The sequence below is a fragment of the Pteropus vampyrus genome, unplaced genomic scaffold, assembly GCF_000151845.1.
Source record: "Pteropus vampyrus isolate Shadow unplaced genomic scaffold, Pvam_2.0 Scaffold17, whole genome shotgun sequence".
Taxonomy (NCBI): domain Eukaryota; kingdom Metazoa; phylum Chordata; class Mammalia; order Chiroptera; family Pteropodidae; genus Pteropus; species Pteropus vampyrus.
In genome coordinates, this window is record NW_011888798.1 from 12,382,311 (window position 1) to 12,408,821 (window position 26,511).

General features: G+C 32.7%; 1 protein-coding gene across 4 annotated transcripts in view; it reads right to left on the reverse strand.

The window, feature by feature from the left end:
* Positions 1–1,041: 1,041 nt before the first annotated feature.
* SLC35F5 (solute carrier family 35 member F5) overlaps positions 1,042–26,511 on the reverse strand; it is a 34,281-nt gene continuing 8,811 nt past the window's right edge. For all 4 annotated transcript variants that reach the window (XM_011354515.2, XM_023527523.1, XM_023527522.1 and 1 more), the window contains 11 exons: positions 25,732–25,813; positions 24,763–24,953; positions 22,216–22,297; positions 21,419–21,506; positions 19,583–19,647; positions 17,559–17,663; positions 14,157–14,316; positions 10,375–10,465; positions 6,764–6,918; positions 6,166–6,259; positions 1,042–1,893 (listed from right to left, as the gene is read on the reverse strand). In XM_011354515.2, coding sequence (XP_011352817.1) covers positions 6,184–6,259; positions 6,764–6,918; positions 10,375–10,465; positions 14,157–14,316; positions 17,559–17,663; positions 19,583–19,647; positions 21,419–21,506; positions 22,216–22,297; positions 24,763–24,953; positions 25,732–25,813 — 1,095 coding nt within the window. In that variant the 3' untranslated portion in view covers positions 1,042–1,893; positions 6,166–6,183. The remainder of the gene's footprint in view (positions 1,894–6,165; positions 6,260–6,763; positions 6,919–10,374; positions 10,466–14,156; positions 14,317–17,558; positions 17,664–19,582; positions 19,648–21,418; positions 21,507–22,215; positions 22,298–24,762; positions 24,954–25,731; positions 25,814–26,511) is intronic.

Sequence of the window (26,511 nt, forward strand, 5' to 3'; positions counted from 1 at the left end):
CAGCTGCCTAGAGGAAGAAGCCCTCCTCAAGATCAATCCAGCATGTTAACTAAAGCTTGCTAAAACCAGAATCCTGAATGACTACTCATATCTGTTTAACATGTGAACACAAAGGGCACATAAACAACGAAAATTTTAAGTTGTCTTTTTTCCTATATTTACAAAATAACCTAAAATTGGAATTTCACCTCCACTGTTTCAATTGTTTTACCCCATAAATTGCAAAAGGTATTGAGCTGTCGAACAGCAAAAATAAAAAGTAGAAGTGGCTAGATAATAAACTTCAATCAAAATTATCTTGGAGTAATTGAAATGTTACTTCATTAGGTTCTTTTTAGAAGAAGATTCTTTAGAGGCTCACATCCTTTACATGCCTTTACCCTGTCAAGCTAACAAAATCAGTATTATTTTTAGCTTAATAAGAATTATTGGTGGTACCAAGTAAAAGAACAGTTCATTTTTTAAATTTAATATCATAAATGAACAATCTTTTAAGTTAATATAAAAGTTCTCAAGATAAGTAGAAAGATGGCTAAAATTCATTTTAGACTCATGGTAACACTAAAGCAATTTTATGAATGTGAGTAAGGCAAACTGAAGGTAAACACTGCAAAGGGCATTTTTAAAAATTTGATTTGTTAAGAAATTCTGAAGAGAAATGAACTATTTTCACAAAACATGAAAAGGAAATTGGTTCTGACTGATCAAAAGCCTGGATGAATCCTGAGATGTATGTTCATCCACTGGTGTCTATAGTACATATTGCTCAGGAGCAGTTGCAGAATAAGAATATTATATAAAGACCTAAGTTTAAGAGTTAAAATTAGGTGTATTTTATATTTAATTTAAGTGTGGTAGAGAAAAAACTCAAATATAATTTTTAAAGTAGAATTTCTTTTTGCCTTCTTTGGTATTTTAATTATTAAAAATGTATTTTAAATAATGAACTATTTAAAGAAGAGGCATCCAGTTCTATAGTAATTTGGCACATTTACATGTGAAAAAAATCAGAAACAAATTCAAAGATCTATAATACACAAATATATATAAACATTTTATTTTAGTAATACTCTTAAATCGCTTCAATTTAAATCATTCCATTATGAAAATGTCTTAATTGAAGAGAAAATATTTCTTCAAAACTCTAAATTAAGCAGAGCTTTATCAATTAAATTTACAGCAATATAACCTTTAGAAATACATAATTCTTCATTTAACAATACTTCCCCTTTAAAAATTTGTCATGATTTATCACAGATTTAAAATACAAGGCACCTAACGCTATGAAAAGATAATACAGTATATGTAGTGTACATGAACCAGATCTTTTCTCAGATATTCTTTCTAAAGTTCCACCAAATTTGCATGAACATACTTGTTACATAAATTAAATATTTCTTGGGTTAATTTGCAATTTTATACAAAACTCAAACATATAATCCGTACCTATTATAGGCAGTTTATTTTAGCATTCTACCTGTAAGAAACACTGATCTACATATTTAAATGATTTCTCGAAAACATTTTCATATATAGTCCAGCATATAACAAATAATATGTGTAAATAAACTCTCCAGGACATTAGGATTTTATTCCTTGATTAGTTAAAATTATTTCATCAGCTGAATTCCTTGAGATGTGTAAGGCAGGTTGGTCCTTTAGATGGACTGTGGACTGAAACTTCCTATAACTGTAGTGATATATATACAGCTACATAGCAAAGTACTTCATTATGAAAATGAAGAAAACCGATATGAGGAAAATATATTTTAGAGTTCCAAAGAACTGAAACTGTTGTTTTTCAGACTAGGCTAGGCACTGAAATATTTTTCTACAAAATCTTGCCAGAGATTGTCTCTTCGCTGTATAATGTTCCATTGTCAAATACATAAGCTGAAAATAAAAACATAAAATCATCGTTAGATCACAACTGTCATAGCTTTAATTTTCTACAGTTTATATTTTAAAAGGCAAATTATCTTAACATTGAAATATAAATCGAACATAGTACATACACACACACAAATAAAAAAACAGATTCTTGAACTTGAGGTGAGTACTAAGAATTCACGAAAGTGAGCTCTATAGCAACACCAAAAGCTGACATCCAATACTACTTAAAGATCATGTAAAAATGGTTTAATCAGAGTATATGCCATCATTATCCCTGTCAAGACAAAGACCGTTGTCTAAGCTGTCCTATTTTACTCTACTGTAGTCCATTTTCTTTCGTCTTCACTATCTTCCCTTTATCCAGCTCTCACTTCCAAAAATATTAAAACTTTGCCTGTGTGGGTGTGGATATGAGTGAGTACAGGAATGATGTATAGCATACAAGGGAAAGAAAGTACATAAGTTATATCAACAAAAAGCTTTAAAGAATAACCGTGTGTATTTTTTAAAATTTAAAGATGGAAACATGCTAAGCGAAATAAGCCAGACAGAAAAAGTTGAAAATCACATGATATCACTTATATTTGAGATTGAAACCTAAAAGCAACAAATGAACAGGACAAACAAACAGAGACTCATGGACATGGACTATTTATTGACTATTAGTTACCAGAGGGTAGAGGTGAGGGAAGCGGGGAGGTAGATGGGATAAAGGGGGTCAAATATGTGGTGACAGAAAGAAATCTAACTATGGGAGGTGAATGTATGGTGTAAATATATATATGTCTTATTGTTAAAGTGTACGGCTGAAACATTAGATTTACCAATGTCACCATAAAAAATAATAATAATAATAAAAATAAAATAAAATTTAAAGATGGCAAATAAACACATATTTAGTTCCATTCTATTCCTAAAACCTCAGTAAAAAGACAATAAAAGGTTTTTTTAAAAGGAATAAACCACATGGACAAAGAGCAGAGCAGAGACAAGAAAACAGCAATTAATTCTTAGCTAGCAATGGAGAAATATAACCAGTTATCTCTGCAAGGTGAACAACTGAAAACAGGTAGATTGGTACAATTTTTTTTTATATTGGTACAAATTTTATAGGAAAAACAGTTAGACACTCAGATGCCCTCCCCTTACTTTTCACAGTTGATCAAGTGCCTCTTCTTTATCCTAGAGAAGTCTCTGGATTGGGGGAATGTCAGCCATAATCCCATATGGTTCAGGTAAAAGTAACATTTATATAGTCATAACAATGTAAACGTTGATTATAGAGCTGAAATTATGGGATGATGAGGAAGGAATGATACAGGACTGGGTAGCAGGCAAATGAGGTTGGAGGAGAGGAGGGAGAAACTTGAAAGTAATCTATCCTCATTTGCCATAGTTGGACAATCAACTGAAGATGCCTAAAACTGAGAAATCAAGAAATAGAAGTATAAGCATGGAGGAAAGTATCAAAAGAATCAACTAAGAGTTCAAAGTGATTCCTCAGAATGGGAAAAAAAATGAAAGTAGGATAGATTGTGCAGAGCAGAGGACAGCAACTTTGTATAGTGAGTCTCGCAGAACTCTAACTCTTTGAACTACGTGCATGTATAACCATCATAATAACTATTATAAAATTAAAAAATGACCAATCACAGAAAATCACAAAACCAACACAATTAGCCTTAAGTTAGATGTGAATTTACCATGAAGGATTTACTTAAGTTTCAAGGCCAATGGGAGTGCACATAGCTGACAGGAGTTGTTCAATGTTCTAGGTAAGAAGGAGAAGCCCAGCTGCAATCAGGAAACATTTCAATCTAAATTGCCTAAAGTTTTCTCAGAAGAAAGGAACCTGAATCTCCAGAATTTCAGTAATTTATTATCTCTCATTCTAAATAAATACCTAATCACTTTTATACCTGACAAAGATATATGTTGAATGTATTCTAAGCATTCATTCAGTAAAACAAAATATCATGTACCCTTTCTGTCATGTAAGAAATATAAAACATAGTATTTCTTAAAATTTAAAATACAGGGAAGTTCCAATCAAGATGGCAGAGTAGGCAAATGTTGTGCTTGCTTCCTCTCATGACCACATCAAAATTATAACAACTACAGAACCATCATTGAGAATCACCTGAAATCTAGCTGAACAGAAGTCCTATAACTAAGGACATACAGAAGAAGACATACTGAGACTGGTAGGAGGGGCAGAGATGCAAAATGCCCACATGTGGTAGTTAAAAATAGGGAGGGATAGTAGAGGTCCCCCCTGAAGAACAAGGAGTCCTAGCGCAAAGTTCCACTGCCTGGAAGAAGAGTCCTCATAATTTCTGGCTGTGAAAACCAGCAGAGACTGGCTGAGGGAGACAGAGTCTGCAGGAGTCCCAGGCGTTCCTCTTAAAGAGTCTGTGCATGGATTTACTTGCTGACCACTAGCTCTGAGCTCCAGTGCTGGGGCAGCAGCTCAAAAGGCACCAGGGACATAGAAGAAGGAACTGAATTGTCTGGCTTCAGAGCGAGGGCTGGTGTGATAGCTTTCTTTCAGACAAAAGTGCTGGCAGATGCCACTATTCCTTTGTTGAGCCCTCTCCCAGCCCAGCCTACATTCATAGGCCGCCATCATAGTCACATCTGAGTCACTATTAACCTGGCTAACACTGTTTGCCCCGCCTTGGTGTTTCCCTGAGACCAGGCCCCTCCCAACTTGCGGTCCCACCCAAGCCACCTGTCCATACAAACGGCCTGTCTTGGCTAACGCTGTGGACTTTCCTAAAATATCCCAAACTTTCAAAAACTTTAAACAAGCAGCATCTGGCCTCAGCATGACCCATATATCTTGCTAAGCAGCCCAAGCCCGGCACTAGCAGCAGCCAGCCTCAGTTAGCAGCTTAGCCTCTCCCAAGAACCTCCAAGCCCAACACAAGAGGCAACCACCTGAGATCACTTTGTAGTTCATACCAAATGGCTCAAGGCAGGGTAAAGGCAGTGGCTGGTCCTGGCCTGCACCAGAGCCCCAGAACCAATACAGCCGGTGGCCAGCTTCAGATGACACCAGATCCCTACCCAACCACCTCCATAAACAACATACCCAAAGGGCATACTCAGCAGGCAACAAAGCCCCATTAAATCGAATCCTGCTCCATAGGATTAGCACCTGCACAACAGCTCCTCCACTCTAGTCTTAGCCAGTCCTCAGAACCAGTCAGCCTGAGGGTCAATCCCTCCCACCAATGTACCAACAGCAATAAAGAAAGGCTCAACTACAACAGGAGGGCATACCTGAAACATTTGGCTCAGGTGACCAGGGAGACTCCACCACTGGATACTAATAGAACATCTACTACATAAGGCCACTCTACCAAAACTAGGGAGACACAGCGGCTCTACCTAATACATAGAAATAATCATAGGGAGGCAGCCAAAATGAGGAAAAAATCATCCTAAATGAAAAAAACAGAACAAAGTTCCAGAAAAAGAACCAAACAAAATGGAGACAAGCAATCTACCAGATGCAAAGTTTAAAAACACTGATTATAGGGATGCTCAATGATCTCATTGAGAATTTCAACAAAGAGACAGGAAACATAAAAACAGATAGAAAATATAAAAAAGAACCAGTCAGAAATTAAGATTATAATAACCAAAATGAAGACTACACTAGAGTGAATCAACAGGAGATTAGAGGAAACAGAGAATCAAATCAGCAATTGGGAAGAAAAGGTAGTGGAAAACACCCACTCAGACCAGCAACGAGAAAGAAGAATCTAAAAAAAATGAGGATAATTTAAGGAGCCTCTGGGACAACATCAAATGTCCCAACATTTGCATCATTGAGTACCAGAAGAAGAGAGAGAGCAAGGAATTGAAAGCCTATTTGAAAAACAACAGTACATCATTAAGTAAAATGATGACCCTCAGCATGAATAAAATACTTAAAACTTGGGATCACTTAGTTTGAGTCAGATACTAATACGGTATGTCTTTCAAATTTACCAAGTATTTAATACTTCTAACAACCTTCTGAGGGAAGTTCTATTGTAATCCCATTTCACAAATAAGAAAACTGAGGCACAGAGAGGTTAAGAACCTTGAATAAGGCCACCAATAACACATGGCGAAACTGGAACTGAAACCCAAGCAGTTTGACTCCCTTAGCCTCTAGGCTGTATTGCCTCTCAAAGAACTAATTATGGAAATTTGATTCCGTATTTGAGCAATATAAGAATTAGAACTTTATTCAACACTAATGCTGGCCAACATACTAACCTGGACTAAAGACAACAGCTAACTAGTTCCATCCTCTTGAGAAACACTGTGCATAGGAATGAGACTCTCACACTGTTCACTGTCTTCTGGAACCCTTTAAAAAAAGTCAATAGTTAAGGAAGGCTTTAGAGATGAAAGGAACACTTAAAAATGATCTATTCCACTGGCTGAAACTGTGAGGTCAGAACTAAGACTAGGGCAAAATCTTTAACAACTTTTCCTAAGCTCCTTTTATAGTAGAATGTAAAACTCTTTCTCTCTAAAAGAAAATTGAACAAAAACTTGAGGCAACATTATCAGATTTTACTATGAATTTTATTCATACCAATAAGTTTTCTACATTCAAATTTGTTATAGCAAAACAGTAAGCACTTTGGTTTTCCCTGTGAATCAAAACACTTTTTTAAAAAAGTAGTTGTCAAGAAACTATCTTAATAAAGGATCTGAACAAATTATTTTATCTGACATAGTACATATATAAATTATGATCTTTCAGTAATTCGTCACAAAATCACTAAAAGCTAGGCCAGCATAATATGATTCCCAGTTTATTTGGCAAACATTACTTTTTAAAAATTTATACTATAACTAAACCTACCTCTGAATTCGATGTTTTCTACATATAAAGGCAAAAATTCTTCTGATTCCCACCATCACAGGATCCCAATTATTATAATGGCACAGGAGAGTTACAATAAAAAATGAAAAAAATACAGGGATAGCGCCTGCAAAAAATAACCAAGAAAACTGCACCTAAAAATAAGAGATAGAAAAAGAAAAAAACCATTAAAATAAACACATCCTTATTAAACAAGAAATCTGAAGAAAAAAAGAAAAAAAGAAATCATGAAGACAATTTTCCCCCTTTAATGTGAGTTCTCCATTTAAACAAAGTTGCAGGAATAAATTAAAACACCGAAAAAATAATACTGACTATTGACAATACATTACTAAGTACATTATCATTAAATATAAGGATTCAGGACTTTGAGGTACTAACCACTTACTTAAGTTATCAATAAAAATACTTCTCGCTTGGAAAATAGCCTAAAGAAAAGCCAGGAAAGCATGCTTTTCATTTATTAGGCTTAAGTATGTCCAAGAACAGAATTATGAAATGTTAAGCTTTTGTCTTACACATCACATTAACCATGTCTTTTTTACTGATTACTGCCTATTCTCAAGTTGATTCCTCTGCCTTCAGCTTCTGAAGTCATCATCGACTCACATTTTTAAAAATATGTTATGCTCTAGTTGTAATATGTTGTTATGTTACAGTTCTTTTTTTAAGACTACTAAAAACAGATAACTCTTAACTGCAACTTTTGTAAATCTTTTACTAACAATTTGCAACAAAGCCTAACCTTGATACTTAAAACTAGCTTGATTATCTAGTAACAAATGAAAAAAATTCAAGAAAAAATCACGACTAAATAAAATAAAGACTACAAATAGGAACACTTTTACTAAGAAATGTGAGCTGGAGAAGAAAAGCAGCAAGCAGAGCCTCAGTGGTGCAAAGCCCTCAGACATCACCAGGTCTGACTGGCCAATCCATCATTTTATAAGGGTTGTCAAGAAAATCAAAAATAATGAGATGCCATAAAGTTATCAAAAAAAAAAAAAAAATCAGTCTTTCCTTTCACTAGTTTACCTTTGCCACACAGCTTCTAGTAAGATCCTAACAATTGTCAAAGAAGCCTGCACTGACTGACTAGAGACTTAGCTGCAACACACTGGGAGTTTGCTTTCAAAATAATGATGAAAATAGTAACTCCTGTCTTTCAAATAGGGAGGAAAAACTGTACTTGCCCCTTTAAGCATTAAAAAAAAAAACAAGGTTTAGAATCATAGACAAGACTCCCTCTGGTGGGAAACATATACTATTTCATTTTATTGCACCCTTAGAATAAAGACATTTTGTGAAAATAATGTTTCTGAGTCACTCACAATGCTTAACACACGAATAATCACTGACAACTTTTAACATGCACTTCCTGCTTGTATGGTATACATACACACAGGCTGAGTCAGCCTAAGAACACCCAAGAAAGAGCAGAAATAAAAATCTGTTGTTATCAAATTATTGGTATGACATATTCTTGGAATATTTGCCAGGACACTTAATAATCTAGAAAAATCATGATGCACGTAAGTGACCCAAGACCAGAAAAAGTATGAAAAACATGACTAATGAGAATTTAAAATGTAGATCTAGTTTACAGAACAGTTTCATGAATATTCAACTAAAAACTCTATTTTATAACTGAATGAAGGCAAACTTTATAAGGTAGGTAAAAACGTAGATGACTTTTAACAGCAAATTTCTCTTTTAACAATGCACTTATTTATGTTTTACTGCATAATAAACTTCTAATTTGATTTCCAAGAAGCTAGAAAAACAATTTTCTAAATGATATTTATTTAAAAAAATGGTCTATGTAAATAAAAAAAAAAGTCTAATTCTGGAATATATCTGAATATAAATCTGAATGCGATAAAGGATGCTTCCTATTATAGAAAATATCAATTATAAATATGTTAAAGTAGTCAGTTTGTTTTAAGCACAATAAATAATATTAATAAATGCTTAAATTTCAAAAACGACATATAAACATGGTTGGCTATGAGAATCAAAAAACCCCATGAAAGTAGAGGTCTCCTATCATGCTTCTAATAGAGCTCTGGGGCATCCCCTGCTACTTTTTCCAGAAGGTATCTTCCTACCCTTAACCCATCAAAGGCCCAGCTCACTCATTAAATGGTTGCCTAGTAATAGATGTAAAAACACTCAAGAAAAGACCATTTGGTTATTTTTTCCTAATTACTTACATGTACATATATTTTCCCTTTCTTGTGTTTTGCCTTCATCATAAAATATTTGATTAAACAAATAACACAATCATCTAGTAAATCTAGAGCCTCTGTGACAACTTTTTTTAAATTTCTTAAAATTAATCTTCAATTTTTTTTTCAAATCCACAAAAGCTGATGTTTTCAAAATATCAGTATGGTAAAGTTCATTTTACCATACTGATGGTCTACCACAATCCTCTAATAAGCAGCACTTCCCAATTTCAATAAAATAATTTTGGTTGTTATTCAAGATTATGACTGTGAGATGCAGAAGGACCTGGATATTATTTAAATCTACAGAAGAATCTAATATGTGTAACTTTAGTGTTATGTATATTTTATAATATTCACATTCTTTGAAAATGCAGGGTACATAGTTCTCAATTATGGAGCTTTCCATTTTTAACCATGACAAAGAATTTATTGAACCATAAAACAAAATCAGCACAAATTTTTTTAAGAAGATACATATCACTGAAAGTATTTTGCCTTTATCTTAAAAATTGCACAAAAATCTAAAGAAAAACAGCTTTAAACGATATGATTATACTTCTACATATTATAAGCCTTTGAGCTTTCAAGTATTTCCCTTTTCAATTACATTAACTCCCAACTCCTCCCCTCTTTCCCCATCCCCCACAAACGCACACACCATTTTGTTACTTAATACTTGGAGTTTAAAGCTTACAAATATTGAAGGTTACACTACATATTTTAAACATTAGCCAAAGGCACATTTCTTTTCTCCTATTTACCCCATGAGGCACTAAAGAAACTCCTCCCTTCAGGCTGCTGGGAGGGACACATTCTCTTTTCTGCACTGTTTGCAATATTGCCAATATTTATCACAAGAATCCCCACATCCAGACCAGGGATTCCTAGAAGAGAGAAGATGCCACTGCCCTGGTGAGTCTAGGTGGAAATGAGCATTCGCTGAGACACAACACTGTTCGTATGCCTCTCTATCTATAGTACTAGTAGCATAGTGTTAAGGAATCTTTGGAGTTTATCTTAGAAATCAAAACACTACTACTTATATGAGAAAATGTATCCCCTACTCCAATCCACTGACTTATCAAAAAACATTTGGAACATAATCAGCTCCCAAACTGGAGAACTATATATAAAGATACTGCCCTTAACGTAGAAATTAAAAAAAAAAAAAAATTGAAAAGCTAAAAATGCAAAGATTATCCACTTCTTTAGTACCTTTTCTATCTCTATGTAGTAAAGCACCTTAGGAGAGAAGACATCAAGTATTATTTATGGTGGTATCCCTTAAAATTTAGCCACATCCCTTAATTTCATTAGCTCTGTTTTAGTAATACATATATAATAAATAGTTTGTCTTACCTTTTGCATACACATGTCAGCTATTATGGACAGAGGTATTGTAAGGCTTAGTGCAAGTGTGCCTATCAAAGATGAGGTAAGAAAGCAGCCCCTAAAAAGGAAAAATGAAAACATATATTTCAATATTAAAAAAGTAAAAGAAAAACATTAATCAAAAACTACCTATCCTACAATATAAGTGGTAAGAGATCAGGAGCAAAAGTAAAAGCTCAGTACTGACTGAGACATAATAAATAATAAAGTTACCAAGATGAAAAGTTTATCTTCAAATTTTAAAAATCCAAATATATCAGTATAAAAATTTCAAGATGTTTTATATTATATTCAAGATCTGCTTACAGATATTATACAACTTTGGATGCACAGCTTACATTTCATTAACATTTTTTATAAAACTGTTGAAAGAGTTCTTACAGTTTTGTGACAATGATAGACTTAGCTAACAAAGGAGATATCTTTATTAAAATTGTAGGACAATACCTCGCAACATAGACTAAGAAAGTGATAAGCCAACATGTTTGTCATCAAAGCAAAAATATCTCCCTCCCATGAGAAATAAATTGCCTTTAGATGTGTGCTGCTCTTTTGGTTTGGCTTAGCATCAAAGAGAAAAAACTGAGTATTTTTAAAGGATATTTCCTTGTTTCCCATTTTTCTGGCAATTGTCCTAACCAAAGCTTAAGCTCTTCATTTTATTTTCTCCTTGAACTATCAATATTGGTATCAAAGTTTCAAATATCTGTCTGCACATAATTGTTTAGTTGAACGAAAAAATTGAAGGAAAGCATTATACCAAATAGATAAGCCGTTTATAAAGACTAATAATTTGAATTTATAAGAAGTGAATTATGGGCCATGATAAAACCATACTATATATAATGAGGACTACATTATAGTAGGCATGTAAATTCTAACTCAGTATATGTGAAAATTAATAATACTGTCCAGCAATAAAGGAGGCTATCACTTGATAAACTGTCACTTGAAATATTGTACAGAAGCTGGACAATTAGCTCTTATTGATGCGGTAAAGAATACTAGTGGTTCCCACTACCCATGAGCTGCTCTGTGAAGTGAGGGTTCTGGGGTTAAATGTGTGTGTGTGTGTGTGTGTGTGTGTGTGTGTGTGTGTGTGTGTAATTTTTTTAATGTTCTTAGAGATTCATAATACTAAATACAATACTAAAAAGTCTGACATGCTTCTTATAGTGGTTTTGAGTTATCAACAACACCTAGAGTTTAAGGGATATGTTTGTTTCATTACTTATTAACTTACTGCTACTGTGTTGTTACTACCATAAGTACTCTTAAACACTTGAGTATAGAAGTATATATGAAAAATAAACCTTCTCGAGGTCCTGAAAAATCTAATCATAGGTAAGGATAAACATAGCTTTGATCGTAATATATAATTTTCGGTGTCCAATTTAACTATTCAATAATTAACACTCATACACACAGTTGGGAATATAAATTGTGTTCCTTCTGCAGTGAATGATTTTGCAATTACCAAAATCTAAAGTTTACATATTTGACTCAGTCTTTTCCACTTACAGGCATTCATCCTACAGAATGTTTAGATAATATGCAAAGATATATATGAAGATATTCAATGCTATATTATTTACAAAGCAAAAGACTGGAAACTTAAAATGTCTCTTAGTAAGGAACTGATAAAACACATAATATTTTATCCATTATGTTACATAACGGATTGAAACATAATGGACTAAAACATAATGAATTCGAATACTATACTGGCTTTAAAAAAAATGAATCTTATTTAAATAACAAAAATGAATCTTAGTGCTAATATAGAAAGATGCAAAAGAAATAATTTGTGGGGAAAAAAGGAAAGTACAGATCAACATCTATAGTATCCGCCCATTTGTGTGTTAAAAATAAAACAAATTGAGGGGAAAATTAAGAAACTTATACAAACTTCTATATGTATAGAAAATATTTATTGTAGGTTTAAAAGTAAATAGCAGTTGCCTCTGGGAAAAAGGAATGGAAATTTGGGGTAGAAGGGAGATTTCCTTTTCCTTGCAGACCCTTTTTGTACACTTTTATATGTATTACACTCTGAATTTTAAGAAAATTAAAGAGAATAAAATATTCTAAAACATGTTATTAATTACTTCTTTAAATGTAAAATTTTCCAATGGAACTACAAAATCTCACATAATACAGAGATTACATGTTATAACTCATATTTGAGAGTCCCCAAAGCCTACATTAAATTCTGCTGAACATAATGAAACACTATCCCATATATTCACTAAAAATAAAGCTCTCAATAAAGAATAGCATTTTAATATCTGTAAGTGGCACAGTCCATGTTTACTATGAGTCTCAATGTAATAACAATGTAATAAAGACCATATTAAACCCTTCCTTAGTCTAACATCCAAAGAAAATTTAATTTCTTTCAAATACGTAAAAATGCCTTGCTTTGAAATTTTCTAATTTAAACTAAACTTAGAAAACTAGAGAATATGAACCTGCATTAAAATACAATGAGTGCATAATTATTTAAAGCATGTAGTTCATTGGGTTGAACCATATGAAACTACAGTCAAAAATGGTCGAAGATCAACAATTCTTTGTGGTTCAATGAAGTTCAATCAAAACACAACCAGTAAGTAGTTTTATCTGCTCAGAATAAAGAGTGGAGAGAAGCAAGGGAAATGAAAGAACTAAAGAACTGATAGGACCAGAAAACAAGAGGGACGTGATACTTATTAATATGCAAAATAAAATATGTAATATTTTGGTTAAAAAAAAGCACTTAAAATGCATGTAATGAAAGATGGAAAAATGAATGAGTAAACAAATTGATATCAAAGAATTTTAGATTAGCAAAAAAATTAAGTAAATAAATTACTACAATACAAAGTAAATCTACATAAAAGTACTACATAAAAGGCAGTGTGTGTGGAGGACATAAAGCAAATAGTTATTTCTTTAATGAGGAGGCAACAGAAGTATAAGCAGAGCATCAAGGAAGACTTCATACAAAAGCTATTTCTGTTGCAGTTTTTTGCAAGAGAAAACTAGTCTGTAGTCTTAACTAGCATATAATAAAATTCATTTAGGAGTTGAAGTACAATTAGTGTTTCTTTTTAAGTTCCTGTTATGTGGAAACAGGACTAAGTAGCAAGCTCTATAATTTGAAAGGTTTCTTAAATTCCATACATGATATTGTCTTCAAACTATTTTAGGATTATTATCATATTTCAACATTTCAAAGTATATTAACATGTCTAATAAGAGTTTAGGGTTTACATATTTGGCTCAGCCACTTGAAAACATCTGAGAATAAACAAAACAAAAAGTCTATGAACAACCAAACAGACATAAGCAAATAAGCAAAAGCTCTTAAACAAGCAGTCCCCCACATACTTATAGCTCACGTTATTCATACTTGGGATATGCATCTTGTGAGTTTGAATGTCTGTTAAATGACACCTTTCATTTGTATAATACTCTACTTCCAAAAACACTTTTACAAATTTAGACCATTTATATTCATTCATAAAATATTTGTCGAGCTCCTTTTATGTGCAAAATACTACTCTATACAATTGGTAATTAAAAATTAAAAATAAAAAAAACAAAGCTCTCGCTCTAATAAAGTTACTGTATTAGATTATTAAGTGTATGGGGTAAGAAGGGGCACAGGAGTAGCCATCAGAAGACAAAAGAAATATAAATGCTTAAACTATCCAAAGTCCATAAACTGATAACTAATAAATCGTAGGGAAATAAATAGTACATACCACAACCACAGGAACTCTGAGAGAACTGTTCCAATAAGGCCATTAATGATAATGCACATTAATACTACTTTATTAGGAAATTCAAAGTCCTCAAATCCAGTATAATGAAGTAAAAAGAAACCTGGCCATAAGAGCAGCAGATTAAACAGACCTACAAAACCTAAATATGTATAAAAGAGACAAAAGTTAGTATCTGTGATTTAAATTTTCCAAACTTATTAATTCCAAAATTAATTAGAAAACATTAGATTTTGCACAAAGGGCTGCAACAGGTCTCTTTAACTGGTACTTCTGTTTCTTTGTTTTTAAATCAGCTCTGTGGATAACTCGACATCAGAAAAAAACTGTATGAAGTAACTGGTGCTCACTGAGTCTTCAAAGTTCAACTTTCCCCACTACATGGAGCAACTACTGAAGAATAAACTACATAAAACACTTTTAAAAAAGGTTGTTAACTTTAACTACTAATAATATAGTATCTTAGAACTTAAATAACTGGTGTATGTGTGTGTGTGTGTTTGTATATTCAGCCAAAATTAATTATGAGGAATTATATGGTTTGCTCTCTGATTCAACTGATATTCATGTTAAAGCAGCCATGCATTATACTATGAATAATGGAAGAAGTTTCCAAAAAAGATAAAATTCTTGGTTCCTGTCTCCCCAGAAATCATTAGCTACTTGGTGAGATAACACATACAAAAACAGCTATTCAGCGTATGAACTAAGCACAGACTACCTACTTATAAAGGAAGGCTATAACATTAAGTGGTTAAAAGTGTGTGCTCTGCAGTCCAATTGCCCTTGGTTCTGATCCCAGCTCTACTATTCACTAGTAGGGTAAATATTAGGCAAGATGCAGAATCTCTTTTAAGCCTGTTTTCTGATCTATAAGTATAAAACAATATTTAATTAGGTTACTAGAAAGATTAAACATGTAACATATAGCACAGTCCCTGGGCAAAGAGTAAACAGTAAAATCTAGCTATTATTATAGAAATGTAAGTTTACATATGACTATATACATGTGAACGTAAAGACTATAAAAAATTATAATTTAATAGTAATTTTTATTTTACTTCCTATACAGTTTAACATCACAGATCCACTGAGACTCATGAGGTAACTATAAACTTTTCTTAAAAGAAAGTTAAATTACAGTAGATATATATATACTTACATTTGCTGCAGGATAATAAACAAGCATTTAAGATGCCTAGTTAAATCTAAACAAGACTGGAGCACCCACTCTCTAACTGCTGCTAGCAAGTCTCAGAAAAATCTGCCTCCTCTGAAGACAGTAAATAAATCTGCCTTTCCCAGGAAGTTCCTACCCCTGCCCATCCCACACTCTCTGCAGTCAATGACTGCCCAATAGGGATTCAGGAGGCCAGCCCTTATGGCTGAAATCCTAATGTCTCAAGGAAAGGCCAGCCCTTATGGCTGAAATCCTAATGGCTCAAGGACATTTCTAAGGAATGCCTAGACCTATTACCTGCTTTGGCTTCCACTCGACCCCTTGTCCCTCACCTGCCATGAATTGGGCCAAACCTCAACTATACCTGAGACCACGTGGTTCTTTCCCTTCTCTATCCTGCTTTTCTCATTCCCTGGCCAGTTTTTCCTGTAGAGCATTCCCTCAATAAATCACCCACACTAAATCCATGTCTCATATTCTGCCTGCCTCTAGGAAACCCAATTTAAGACATCCAGCAATAAAATAAAATCAAACAAAATGGCACACATACAGAAGACATCCATGACCTAAAAGGTCTGCAAAACATTAAAAAGTTGTAATTAAAATGCCACAATTTGGCATCATCAAGAGCCAAATCTATTTCCTGATCCCTGAACTATTAAGTCTATGAAATCCCATATAAATTAACAACTTTTGGACCCAGAGACATAGGTATTGCTTTATCAGTTCTACATACCCTCTAGAATCTAGTCTGCATACCTTCCTGTTCTCCCACAAAGCGAATGCTCCATAAAGTGATCTACTCACTGTTCCCTGCTCTGCTCTGCTCACTTCTCCATGCCTAACCAACCCTCCATGTTCTAATCATAACATCTTATTTTCTAATCTTGTCTACTCTAAAGCCCAGGTCAAAGCAATATTGCTTTCCATATCACATCACATGTGAAGACCATCCAAGTTATATGTTTATGTGTCCGCTTTCTATTAAGAATAAATAAAGCAATTCTTCTTGTAAGTTGATGATCTTAACAAAGAACATCCAAAAAATATTAGCTTATCATTCTATCCAGGTGGAATTTTCTAAGACTCTGAAATAAGGTATTACTAAAATGATTTTCATATTTAAGGTATATTTCTTGATTTATATGTTTAACAGGAACTTCAGCAATAAGTCCATTTGGTGGCTTTTCAAATATTTTATTTTTGTTAATCTTTAGGTGAAGACAATCAAACTGTTTTTAGAATAAAAATCTTTTCCACAAAGTAAATTATAATGCAAAAAGCCCAACAAAGCAGAGCTATTCCAGTTGAAGCAGCAAAGGAGTCTAAGAACCAGACCCACACATACAACTCCACATCCTCCCAACCTTCCTGAGAATCTCTGTAAATCAGCTTGGAAGCTACTTATTTAATTTTTTATTTTTCAGATGAGTATGAGATAAATGAAGTTATAATAGCTATATTCTAGGTTTCCAGATTCCTTGTAAGCCATACTTTGAACCCTCATCACCGGATTTCTTTATCTATTGGTATTCAGATATCTTTTGGAAGATATCCACAGATATCCTATAGATAGCACAAGTTTTTTACTAAGCTGACTTTAGGCAAAGGAGAGTTTATAAATCATATTAGGTATTTTATTTGCCAAAATTAAGAATGGATGCCAGAAACTATAATTGGGTAATTTGAAAAATCCATGTTATAAAGGAGTTTGAGTCTTAAAGACAAAGTGCAAATGCAAAGCCTTTAAATGGCCCACAATTTTTAATGAAAATAAGTACATAGACTAGAACAGTATTTCACATATCATTTTGGGGCAGTTTCCCCAATCTTATGCTTCCAACAATTCGAAAATGGTAAAACGTATAATGCAACAGGTACATTCTCATGTGCTTATAGGAGCATAATTCTATCACATCAGTAAGGGAAACATCTGATTCACAGATGAAGTAATGTGGAAAAGGCATTAGGTGGAATTTCTCTACCCCCCTCTGAGAGAATGGGCATTCCCACATATGGGCACAGTTATGCATGACAAGGTAAGAGAAAAACATTGAGTCTGAACTTCATAATCTTTAAAATCTGATGGTTTTAGAGAACCGCATGGAGAGAAGAGAAAAGCCTTCCCTATTCCTTCCAAAAATCAAAATCAAAACTCTTAGTTAAGCACTCAGAGTAGTCTCACAAGCTAAACATATTCTTACCAAAGAACATTGGGATATCCAACTTATCTTCTCTGTCTACTTTTCTCTTAATCATAACAATATAGACAGCATAGAGCATGGCTCCAACAAGAGACCAAATGGAACCTGTAAAAATCAACATAAAAATTTAAAGCACAATTTTCATTAACTTATTCAACACACACTTATTTAAAATCTAATGTGTCACATCCTATTCTAAGAAATGAGTATACAGATATGAAAAGATTAAGTAAGTATAACCCACCCCATTCTTGTCCTCCAGGAATACAGGAAGGAGTGAAAAGTGTAAACAAATAAATCCAAAAACATTCTCCTCAATAATCTAATAGTTATACATGTTATAATACTAAAATTCATATAAGTAGCACTTTTTAAAAATTTTGAAATGCATAATTCCTATTTTCCCCTACAGAAACAAATCTGTCACCTGACACAGCCCAATTTAACAATGCTTCTTTCCCTAAGCTGCTGCTTATATTGTTCTCCCCACTGCCATGTATCATTTTTAATATATGTTCCACCACCATCTTCAAGGCCCTGTTAAAGTCCCATCTCTGCCACAAAGCATCCTCCTTCTGCTCTGCTGAATTTCCATCCTATCTGTCTTGCAATTTATTACTTAACCACCATTAAATTGATACCATTTTATTCTCTAGTGGCTTCATTTTGTAAAGCTCGTATACTCATAAAAATCAAGAAACTCTTGAAAACTGCAAACACATAATTTATGCTTTATAATGTTCCAAAATATCTGAGAAAACACAGGGCTCACAGTAGATGCATAATATATACTGATTCTTTTTAATGTATTAACTCATTCTCAAAACTATTTAAGCCTTTAAAAAACAGCAAAATACTGTGCTGTCTACCAAGTGACCATAGTCAATATTTTAATCAATTATCCAAAAGTCCAATGTTTTATTAAATCTGTTTTTTATTATCAAACTTTTTTTAAAAGCAAAGTTAAAGCCTGTCAACAACCCCTACACACACACACACACACACACACACACACACACAAAAATACAAGAAATATGTATATTGTTTTACACATAAAAAGCTGCTGTAGGTGAGATAGAGGTGAGGAAATTTAAGACATAGCTCACTGGGCGATAACTAGGAACAGTTTAGAAAGTATTGTTCTATCCAATAAAACTCAAATATCTAAAGTATCCAGAGGGAAACCATTAAGCTGGGTTCTGATTACCTTTGTTCCTGTTAAATCTAAACAACAGATCAAAAACTAAGTGTTCACCATAGCAGTAACTGTTTAAGACAACAATCAAGAGTGAATGACAATATTAATAGGTACAAGTATGATAGAAACAGGATATTTGTATAGTCTCAGTATCTCCCTACAAGTTGTTTATTACTTACAAAGGGGAAAATTAATAACTTTAAATGAAGCAAACTGGCAGATACCACCTTAAAATTAACATCATTAATAATGTCACTAGTAACATTGACATCTTCTGATACAATATCCTGATCAAGACACAAAATAACTTCCATGGTATTCTTAACAAAAATGCACAACATAAATTTAACCATAAGGAAATATCAGACAAATCCAAATTGAGGAACAGTCCACAGAACTGAACAATATCCTTCAAAAGTGTTAAGGTTATTAAGGACAAAAAAGACTGAGGGATAGTTCCAGATTAAAGAAAACTGAGAAGACATGACAACTAAATCCAACAAGTGAACCTGGACCAGAAAATGAACATACTGAAAAAAATGGTGAAGTCTGAAAGGGATTACAGACTAGATATTATTATTGTAATAGATGTCAATTCCTGATTTTTATAAGTGTACTGTAGTTATGTATATAGTTAACAGAGAATCTGGGTGAAGGCTATATAATAATTCTGTGAATTGTATTTAAATTTATTTCCAAAGGAAAAATTTTTTAAGAGGCTATTAGTGCCCACCCTCTGTTTGTGTGTATGTAAGTGTGTATGTGATAATATGCACAAAATTTTCTTGTATACTCTAACAGAAAGAATGCAGCAATAGAAACTTACCTATTGTATTTCTTCCAGCAGATTTTTCAGACCCTGACAGGTTTACCAGCACAATACCCCCAATGCTATGAAAAAACAGTCATTACTGATGAGCAAAATAACAAATTCCTTAAAAGGGCTAATCATAAACATAAAAATTATTTACAAGTGATCAGGACTAATCTCAACTCTGGGTAAAACTGTCAAAGAATCAGTGATTTAATTAATAATACCTAACAGTATTATCAGTATAGCATGAGTACTATAGTTGTATTACCTCATTTAATCCACATGAAATGCACAATATTACCTTATAAGGAAGGTATTCAAATTATAATGACAATAACATTATTGTTATTACACATGAGAAAACTAATACACAAAGAGAAGTAACTTGACAAAATCACACAGCTGGGTCTGCAACACAGTCTGCTTCCAGCGTTCAATGCTATGCTATCCACTATCTTCAATGAGGAATGAATTAGTCAACTTATCATCTCTCTTCCAATCTTCCTTTTGAAGATATACATATATTAAACCCATATAAACCTAGCAATGGTATTCACACTTGCTTATTGGTAACGCCTAAATTAACAGTAAAACTATCCTCAAATGTTTAAATAACTAAATTAATCTCATTATTTTAATAGATAAAAATAAGACTTAATTAAAGATGTAGAGAAATCAGAGGTCATCTTTTCATTCAATTGTCACTTATTGAGCTAAGCTCTGGGTTATAGCAAAGGATAAGAGAGATGTGATTCTTGTACTCATGGAGCTTATAGTGTCTATTTCTATGCATCTCTACCTTTATTAAGATAGTACATTAACCAATCATGCAAAAGAATAAGTTCCTAGTGGCCATATAGTCTAAATAGTAAATTAGTTGGGTCAGACTACCCATAGAAACTATCAGGGTCAATTTATCCAAATATCCTATAATAATAAGAGCTTTCTCTTATGATTGCCACATAACCAGTCTTTAGACAATCTTCTTAGAGAGTAGTATCCAGGGACAAAGAGTAAAGTTCTTATTTGAACCCAACTCTGATAGCTAATACTAATCTCTTCATTAAATCACTTGGCTACCTTCTCTGATTTCTGATTTTCTCTCACAAAAAAAAAAACTTTATCAAACCAACATATCATTTTTGAGTACTATTGGTGAGCAAAGCCTTATTCTAGGCCTTTGGTGATATAATGAAGTATAAAACAAGGCTTTGGCCTTTAAGTGTATACAATCTTGTAGGGAAGACAAGACATACACAAACTAAATAAAAATTTAAATATAGTTATTGATAATACTGATCTTACACAGTAATACAAAACTGCCAAATTATACAGAAAATAACTGAAAAATTGAGGCTAAGACAAGCAGAGAAGACTCCATGTTAGATTTCTATGGTGTGAGAAGTAAACCAAATGAAGTTATAACAGCTGTATTCCATGTCTCCAGATTCCCTGTACCAAAACCAGAACAAAAATGGGGACTTGTTTTAGGAAAAGGAAATAGAAACTTGGGAGGTAATGAGGATTCGGTTACCATATTAACTTAAATGTCAATGTCAGTACAGTATTTAGTAAGTTTTCAGTCATGCGGAAGGGAACCAAAGCTACCTTGGGGTCCTTCTCTCCAGTTACCCTCCCCAGGAAGGTTTAGGAAACTAGTCAAGGATGCAACACAGGGCTACGTAGCATAATAACCATTTAAAACCTTCTACCTTCATCTTTCTTTGCCTAGACAGTACATGCCTAGACAGTATACTTTAATGTAAATTATCCTCTGTCACTACCAGAAAAATTTTAAACATCGTTACTTCTAAACAGAGTAAAGCAGCTATTACACTCTATTCTTACCTTAAAATTACAGCTAATAGTTTAGAAAGAGTAAATCTATCTCCACTGTTACTTGGAAATACTGCAGCAAGGATTAAAGTAAAAAGTCCTACGGAGAGAAAAAGATGAAAAAAAGATACATTAAACTAATTTCTGTCATTTTTAAATATTTTAAATAACTTAGAATAAGACTGTAGTTACTTAGGCTGAAATGTTCAAAGATCATATAAAAAAATAGCCTCTAAATGAAATCATGTTTATAGTTCAACTCCACAGATGGAGTACAGTCCTTTTAAACTAATAAGAGATCTAAACTGAGCATTCGGAGAAACATTATGACCTCATCATAATCAAGCATGAGTGTTAAAGTTATTTTTATAGCTTCAAAAATACTTTTTTTATCTTCCAGATTTGGAAAGTGATTCAACTTTAAAAATAAAACACCTTTCATAGGGCAAATTATAGTTCTGGAATAGGGAATTATATTTAGTCAAAGGATCTAGAAAAAGATCTTTAGAAAGAATATGTGAAAGAGAGGAGAACTATAACACAAAGATTCAGCCTATGAAACTTTAATATAGTGGTATAAAAAATACTGCAAAGTACTGGGAAAAAATATAAATACCACAAAGCTATGACATAAAATAATAAAGTAGTAGTTTCAATACACTAATGAAATGAGAATGAATGAAAAAATTTATACAATAAAAATGTGTGTATATGTACAAATATATATATCAGAAATATGTACAAATATATATATCAGAAATATATCAGTTCTCAATTTATAATGCACATTTTGAAGATACATTTCTTACCAGAAGTTGAGGACAAAATATTAACTATAGCAACTTGTGTGTCTGAAAGTGCTTCTTGATATGACAAATTTGCCAAAAACCACTAAAGAAATAGAAAAGAGAAATCTAATGAATGATATGTTTATTTCTGTCATTACAATTTATAGTTCCCTCCTTTTTTTCTACCCCTGAATACTGTTATTATGAAAGGTTTTCAAATCAGCTTTATAAAGAAAAATCACAGGCACCAAAAGAGGGCAATTATAATCAGAGCTAAGATCTTTGCTATCCAATTTCCCTGAAGAAATTAATAGTTGGTTAAAAATTAGCATTCAAGTCTATTTTAAAATAAAAATACAATTTAATATCAACTTTAAAATTTGCTTTATTCAAGTACTGCCAGCACTCTATTAAGTTTATCTAAATCAAATTTAATTTGGGAGAAATTCTCAAACATTAAAATATGTACAGATGAATGAATATAGCACGATGAGAAATCTATTGAAAAATATGATGGAGAGAACTAGCTAGCTAGCTAGCTAGATAAAAGGCTATATTCACTTTGTAAATTTTAAAATGCCCAAGAAAATTGTGAATTTACTGGCTAATTCTGATTGTTTCTCTGATTCTCAGTTTGGAAACAATACAGAGTTCTCATAACTTTGGATATAATAAAGTAAGTTTTCAAGCCATGAGAATTTTTTTCTCTTCACTTTTCCTCATCTAGGCTAGGATATTCTTATATTCCCAACCCTGTGCCCACTCTGATTTAGAAAACAAAAAATAAGACCTCTTTTGATGAAGCCTGGTGTGTGTGTATGTGTGTGTGTGTGTGTGTGTGTGTGTGTGTGTGTGTATGTGTGTACCCAAAATTCATTTTTCACTGATATCAGATCTTCTAATGCATATTACACAACTCACCCATTTTTATGTTGATGGGATACTCTTTGACTATTTCATACAATGCTACTATGAATGTGCTAGAGTATGCCTCCTGGAGCATATGTGCATGAGTGTCACTAACATATATACTAAGAAACAGATTGCTGAGTCAATACAAGTAAATTAACTACTCCTGTTTTTGGTGTTTGTTACTTAAACACATGGACTGGATAGTCACATTCCACTGAAAAATGACTTAACTCTGTTAAGAAAGGGACATCTCTTAATCTCAGTACCTGTAGTTAAGGGAGTAGTATAATTATTAGTATTACATTTCAAGGCAGCAGCATAGACATATGATCTTAGAATGCTGCTAGAAGGTAGCAAGTAGCTGAGAATCTAGTAGTTTCCATTCAATTTACACTGTACTCAAGGCTAAAGGCCAGAGTGAAACTATGGCCAATTTGCCTAGAGATGAATTGTGTGCTCACCTGAAATAGCTTTCTTCCTTTAAATCGAAGTTCCTGATAGAATCATCCCATTCCACAACCAGCTTCCCCGCTACCACACATTACCCGTTTAATCTGGTTCTTATCTTTTCCCTTTTAACTTTTACCACATAGATCCTTTACCACATAGATTCCCTTTTAACTTTTACCACATAGATCCTTTTATTAAGCTTCACCTCAAGTCTCCTTTGAAAATTAGGTAACATATAATTAATAAATCTTAGTCCTTAGTTATTTAAAACAAGCAAACAGAAATCACAACTAATAGCATAATCCAAACATATGAGCCTGCAATTTTATTACAAATGGAATTATCACATTACAACTCCCAAAGCTTTCTGATTTGTACTGCTGAATATATTGATCAAGGTATCACTAAAATAGAGGTTATTCAGGTAGAAGATGGAGAAAAATTGGCTACGCAGTGAGTATGAGAGGCAAAATTGTGAAATAAAAAAACTTTATAATCAAGCTAATAATATTGACATTAGCATTGCATTATCTAGTGTTGAAAAATGTTCAGTATAAATTTCAATCCTAAAGGCTCATAATAAACAACCATGGATTAGGCTACTTTCAATGATATATATATAAAAAAGCACTGAAATTCATTTTTTATATTCTAGACTTCAGAATTTTCGCTAACTCAGACAAAACCAGCTTAATCTCAAATATTTTATTTGCTATATGATTGTTCTTTGTGATATCTTAAATATATTTCTCAGTTTCTATATAAAGAAGCTATCAACAATATTACAAAAAATTCCATAAAAATGTTTACAAGTACTTGCTAAAATACTGACTACATTTACATGAATTTAATATAAAACTGCAAAAACACTTACTTGAAGAAACAAAATGTATACAGACAGTATATATCCAGATAAGAATTTAGCCCTGTATACATCATAGTATAAAATAACTCTATTCATTATTATGACCATAAGGCAATGCCAAATCCTGAATATATATGAGTAGTTGTGCTATAGCATTTATTAAATTCTTTAAGGCATGACAAGCATTTATTAAGTTTGACACTCTAATTCTCTAATGATGCCATATAGCAGAGTTTAAAGTTATGATTAAGCAACTGAATAGTCTTACGCTTCAGTAATATATTGTTAGTATGTATCCTGTCTTAAAATTCAAATTCCAAATATATAATAAAAAGACCTACCACAAAGCAAAAAAAAAAGCTAATTTTTGCTACTTGAGTTGCAGTAAGTTTCCCCACAGTTTTGAGTAAGAATTCTTGTTCTTTCACAGTAGGATATGACATGCGAGACAACTTAGCTTCCAATGCATGGCTTGATGGAAGCTGTCGAATTTCCATGATATTACTGAATCTTACACGAGACTTTTTGGGAGCTTCAAAAAAAAAAGAGTATAGTACAAATCATTAAACGTTTCCTCTTGCATACAAGAAAAGTCACGAGTTTTAATTTACTGATACGTGCATATTATTTAATCCATCTATGATCAGACTCAAACAATCACAGAAAACTAGTTATATTATTACCTGGGGCAGCTTTGCTCATTCAAAATAGTTACAGGAAATTTTAATGAAAATTTGATGAAAACAGTTTAAAGGCTTTGAAATAAGACCAATATTCAAACAAGATTTCTGCAACTGTATCCATACACAACTTCTCAGTTCAGGATTATAGTATATTATTATAGCATTTACAGTAAAACTTTATTTGGATTTTTCCTCATAGGTAATTAATTTATGAAAATTGCTTTCTTGGTCAAGCATCTAAAATCTTCCTCTATAGGTCCATTCCTTGGAAAGGAATATTATGGATAAATATTGTGCCTTATGTTGAAGGTAGCATTCTTTACTCAATTCACAGAACCAGCAAAACTATATTTTGCTATCAAGGTTTTTGACATCATGGTTGAAGAAGATATTGGTCATTCTAAAATATATATATATTGAAACCACAGAGATTTCTGGTATTAGGAAATTATTTCCAGTTTAATTAATTAAAACTTCCAGTCAAACTTCTGGAAGACTATACAACATCAATACCGCATGGAGCAGAACTGCCAGCTGACCCCAATATCACTCAAAGTTTTGAGAAGGCTTGAATGAAGCTAAAATTTCCACTTATTTCTAATATATGAAATTCTAAGTTTTGCTTACTTTTTTCGGTATCAATGTTTGTGTTCTCAGGTTTTTCAATTGGAAGATCATGAAATTTCACAGGAACATACAGAGGTTCACTCTGAAATATAACAGAACAAATAGAAATAGCAAGTATAATAGCTGATATATTGGCTAAAATTTATGTGAATAGTATGCAGACACAGATACTACCCAAAACACGGCTATTCACCACGTTTCTACAGCATAATTTTTCCAAAATGCATTTTCAAGACTTAAAAAGAAAACTCAAATGATACACACAGGTACAATAACAGAAAAGAATCAGTTTAAAGTTTAGAAATATAACAGTATAGCACTGATACATTATGATACTTTCAGTTAATAAATTATCTCCCATTCCTTTTCATTCATTCTTTTGAAATACTCATATTGAGCTCCTACTATGTTAGGTGCTGTTCTAGGTCCTCGAGACATGAGTGAATAAAGACAAAATCTGTCCTCAATGATCATGTAGTCCAAAGGGGAAAGCAGACAATGAACAGATAATCATGAATATAATATGTATACATATTTGCCAAATTGTTTCCTCTTATTACTTAAGATTCAGCTAAAACTAAAAATTCCTGAGAACTCCTATAGGATTAATAAAAAAGAAAAAAATAGTTACCACTTATCAGTTTTTACTATATACCAGATACCAAGTCCAGAGTAGCTAAACATAAATTTCTCATTAGTCCTTGCAACAACCTTATAAAATGGTATTTTAAGGGAACTTTTCTAGATGCTGAGATATAAAATAAACCAGTGGTAGACAAA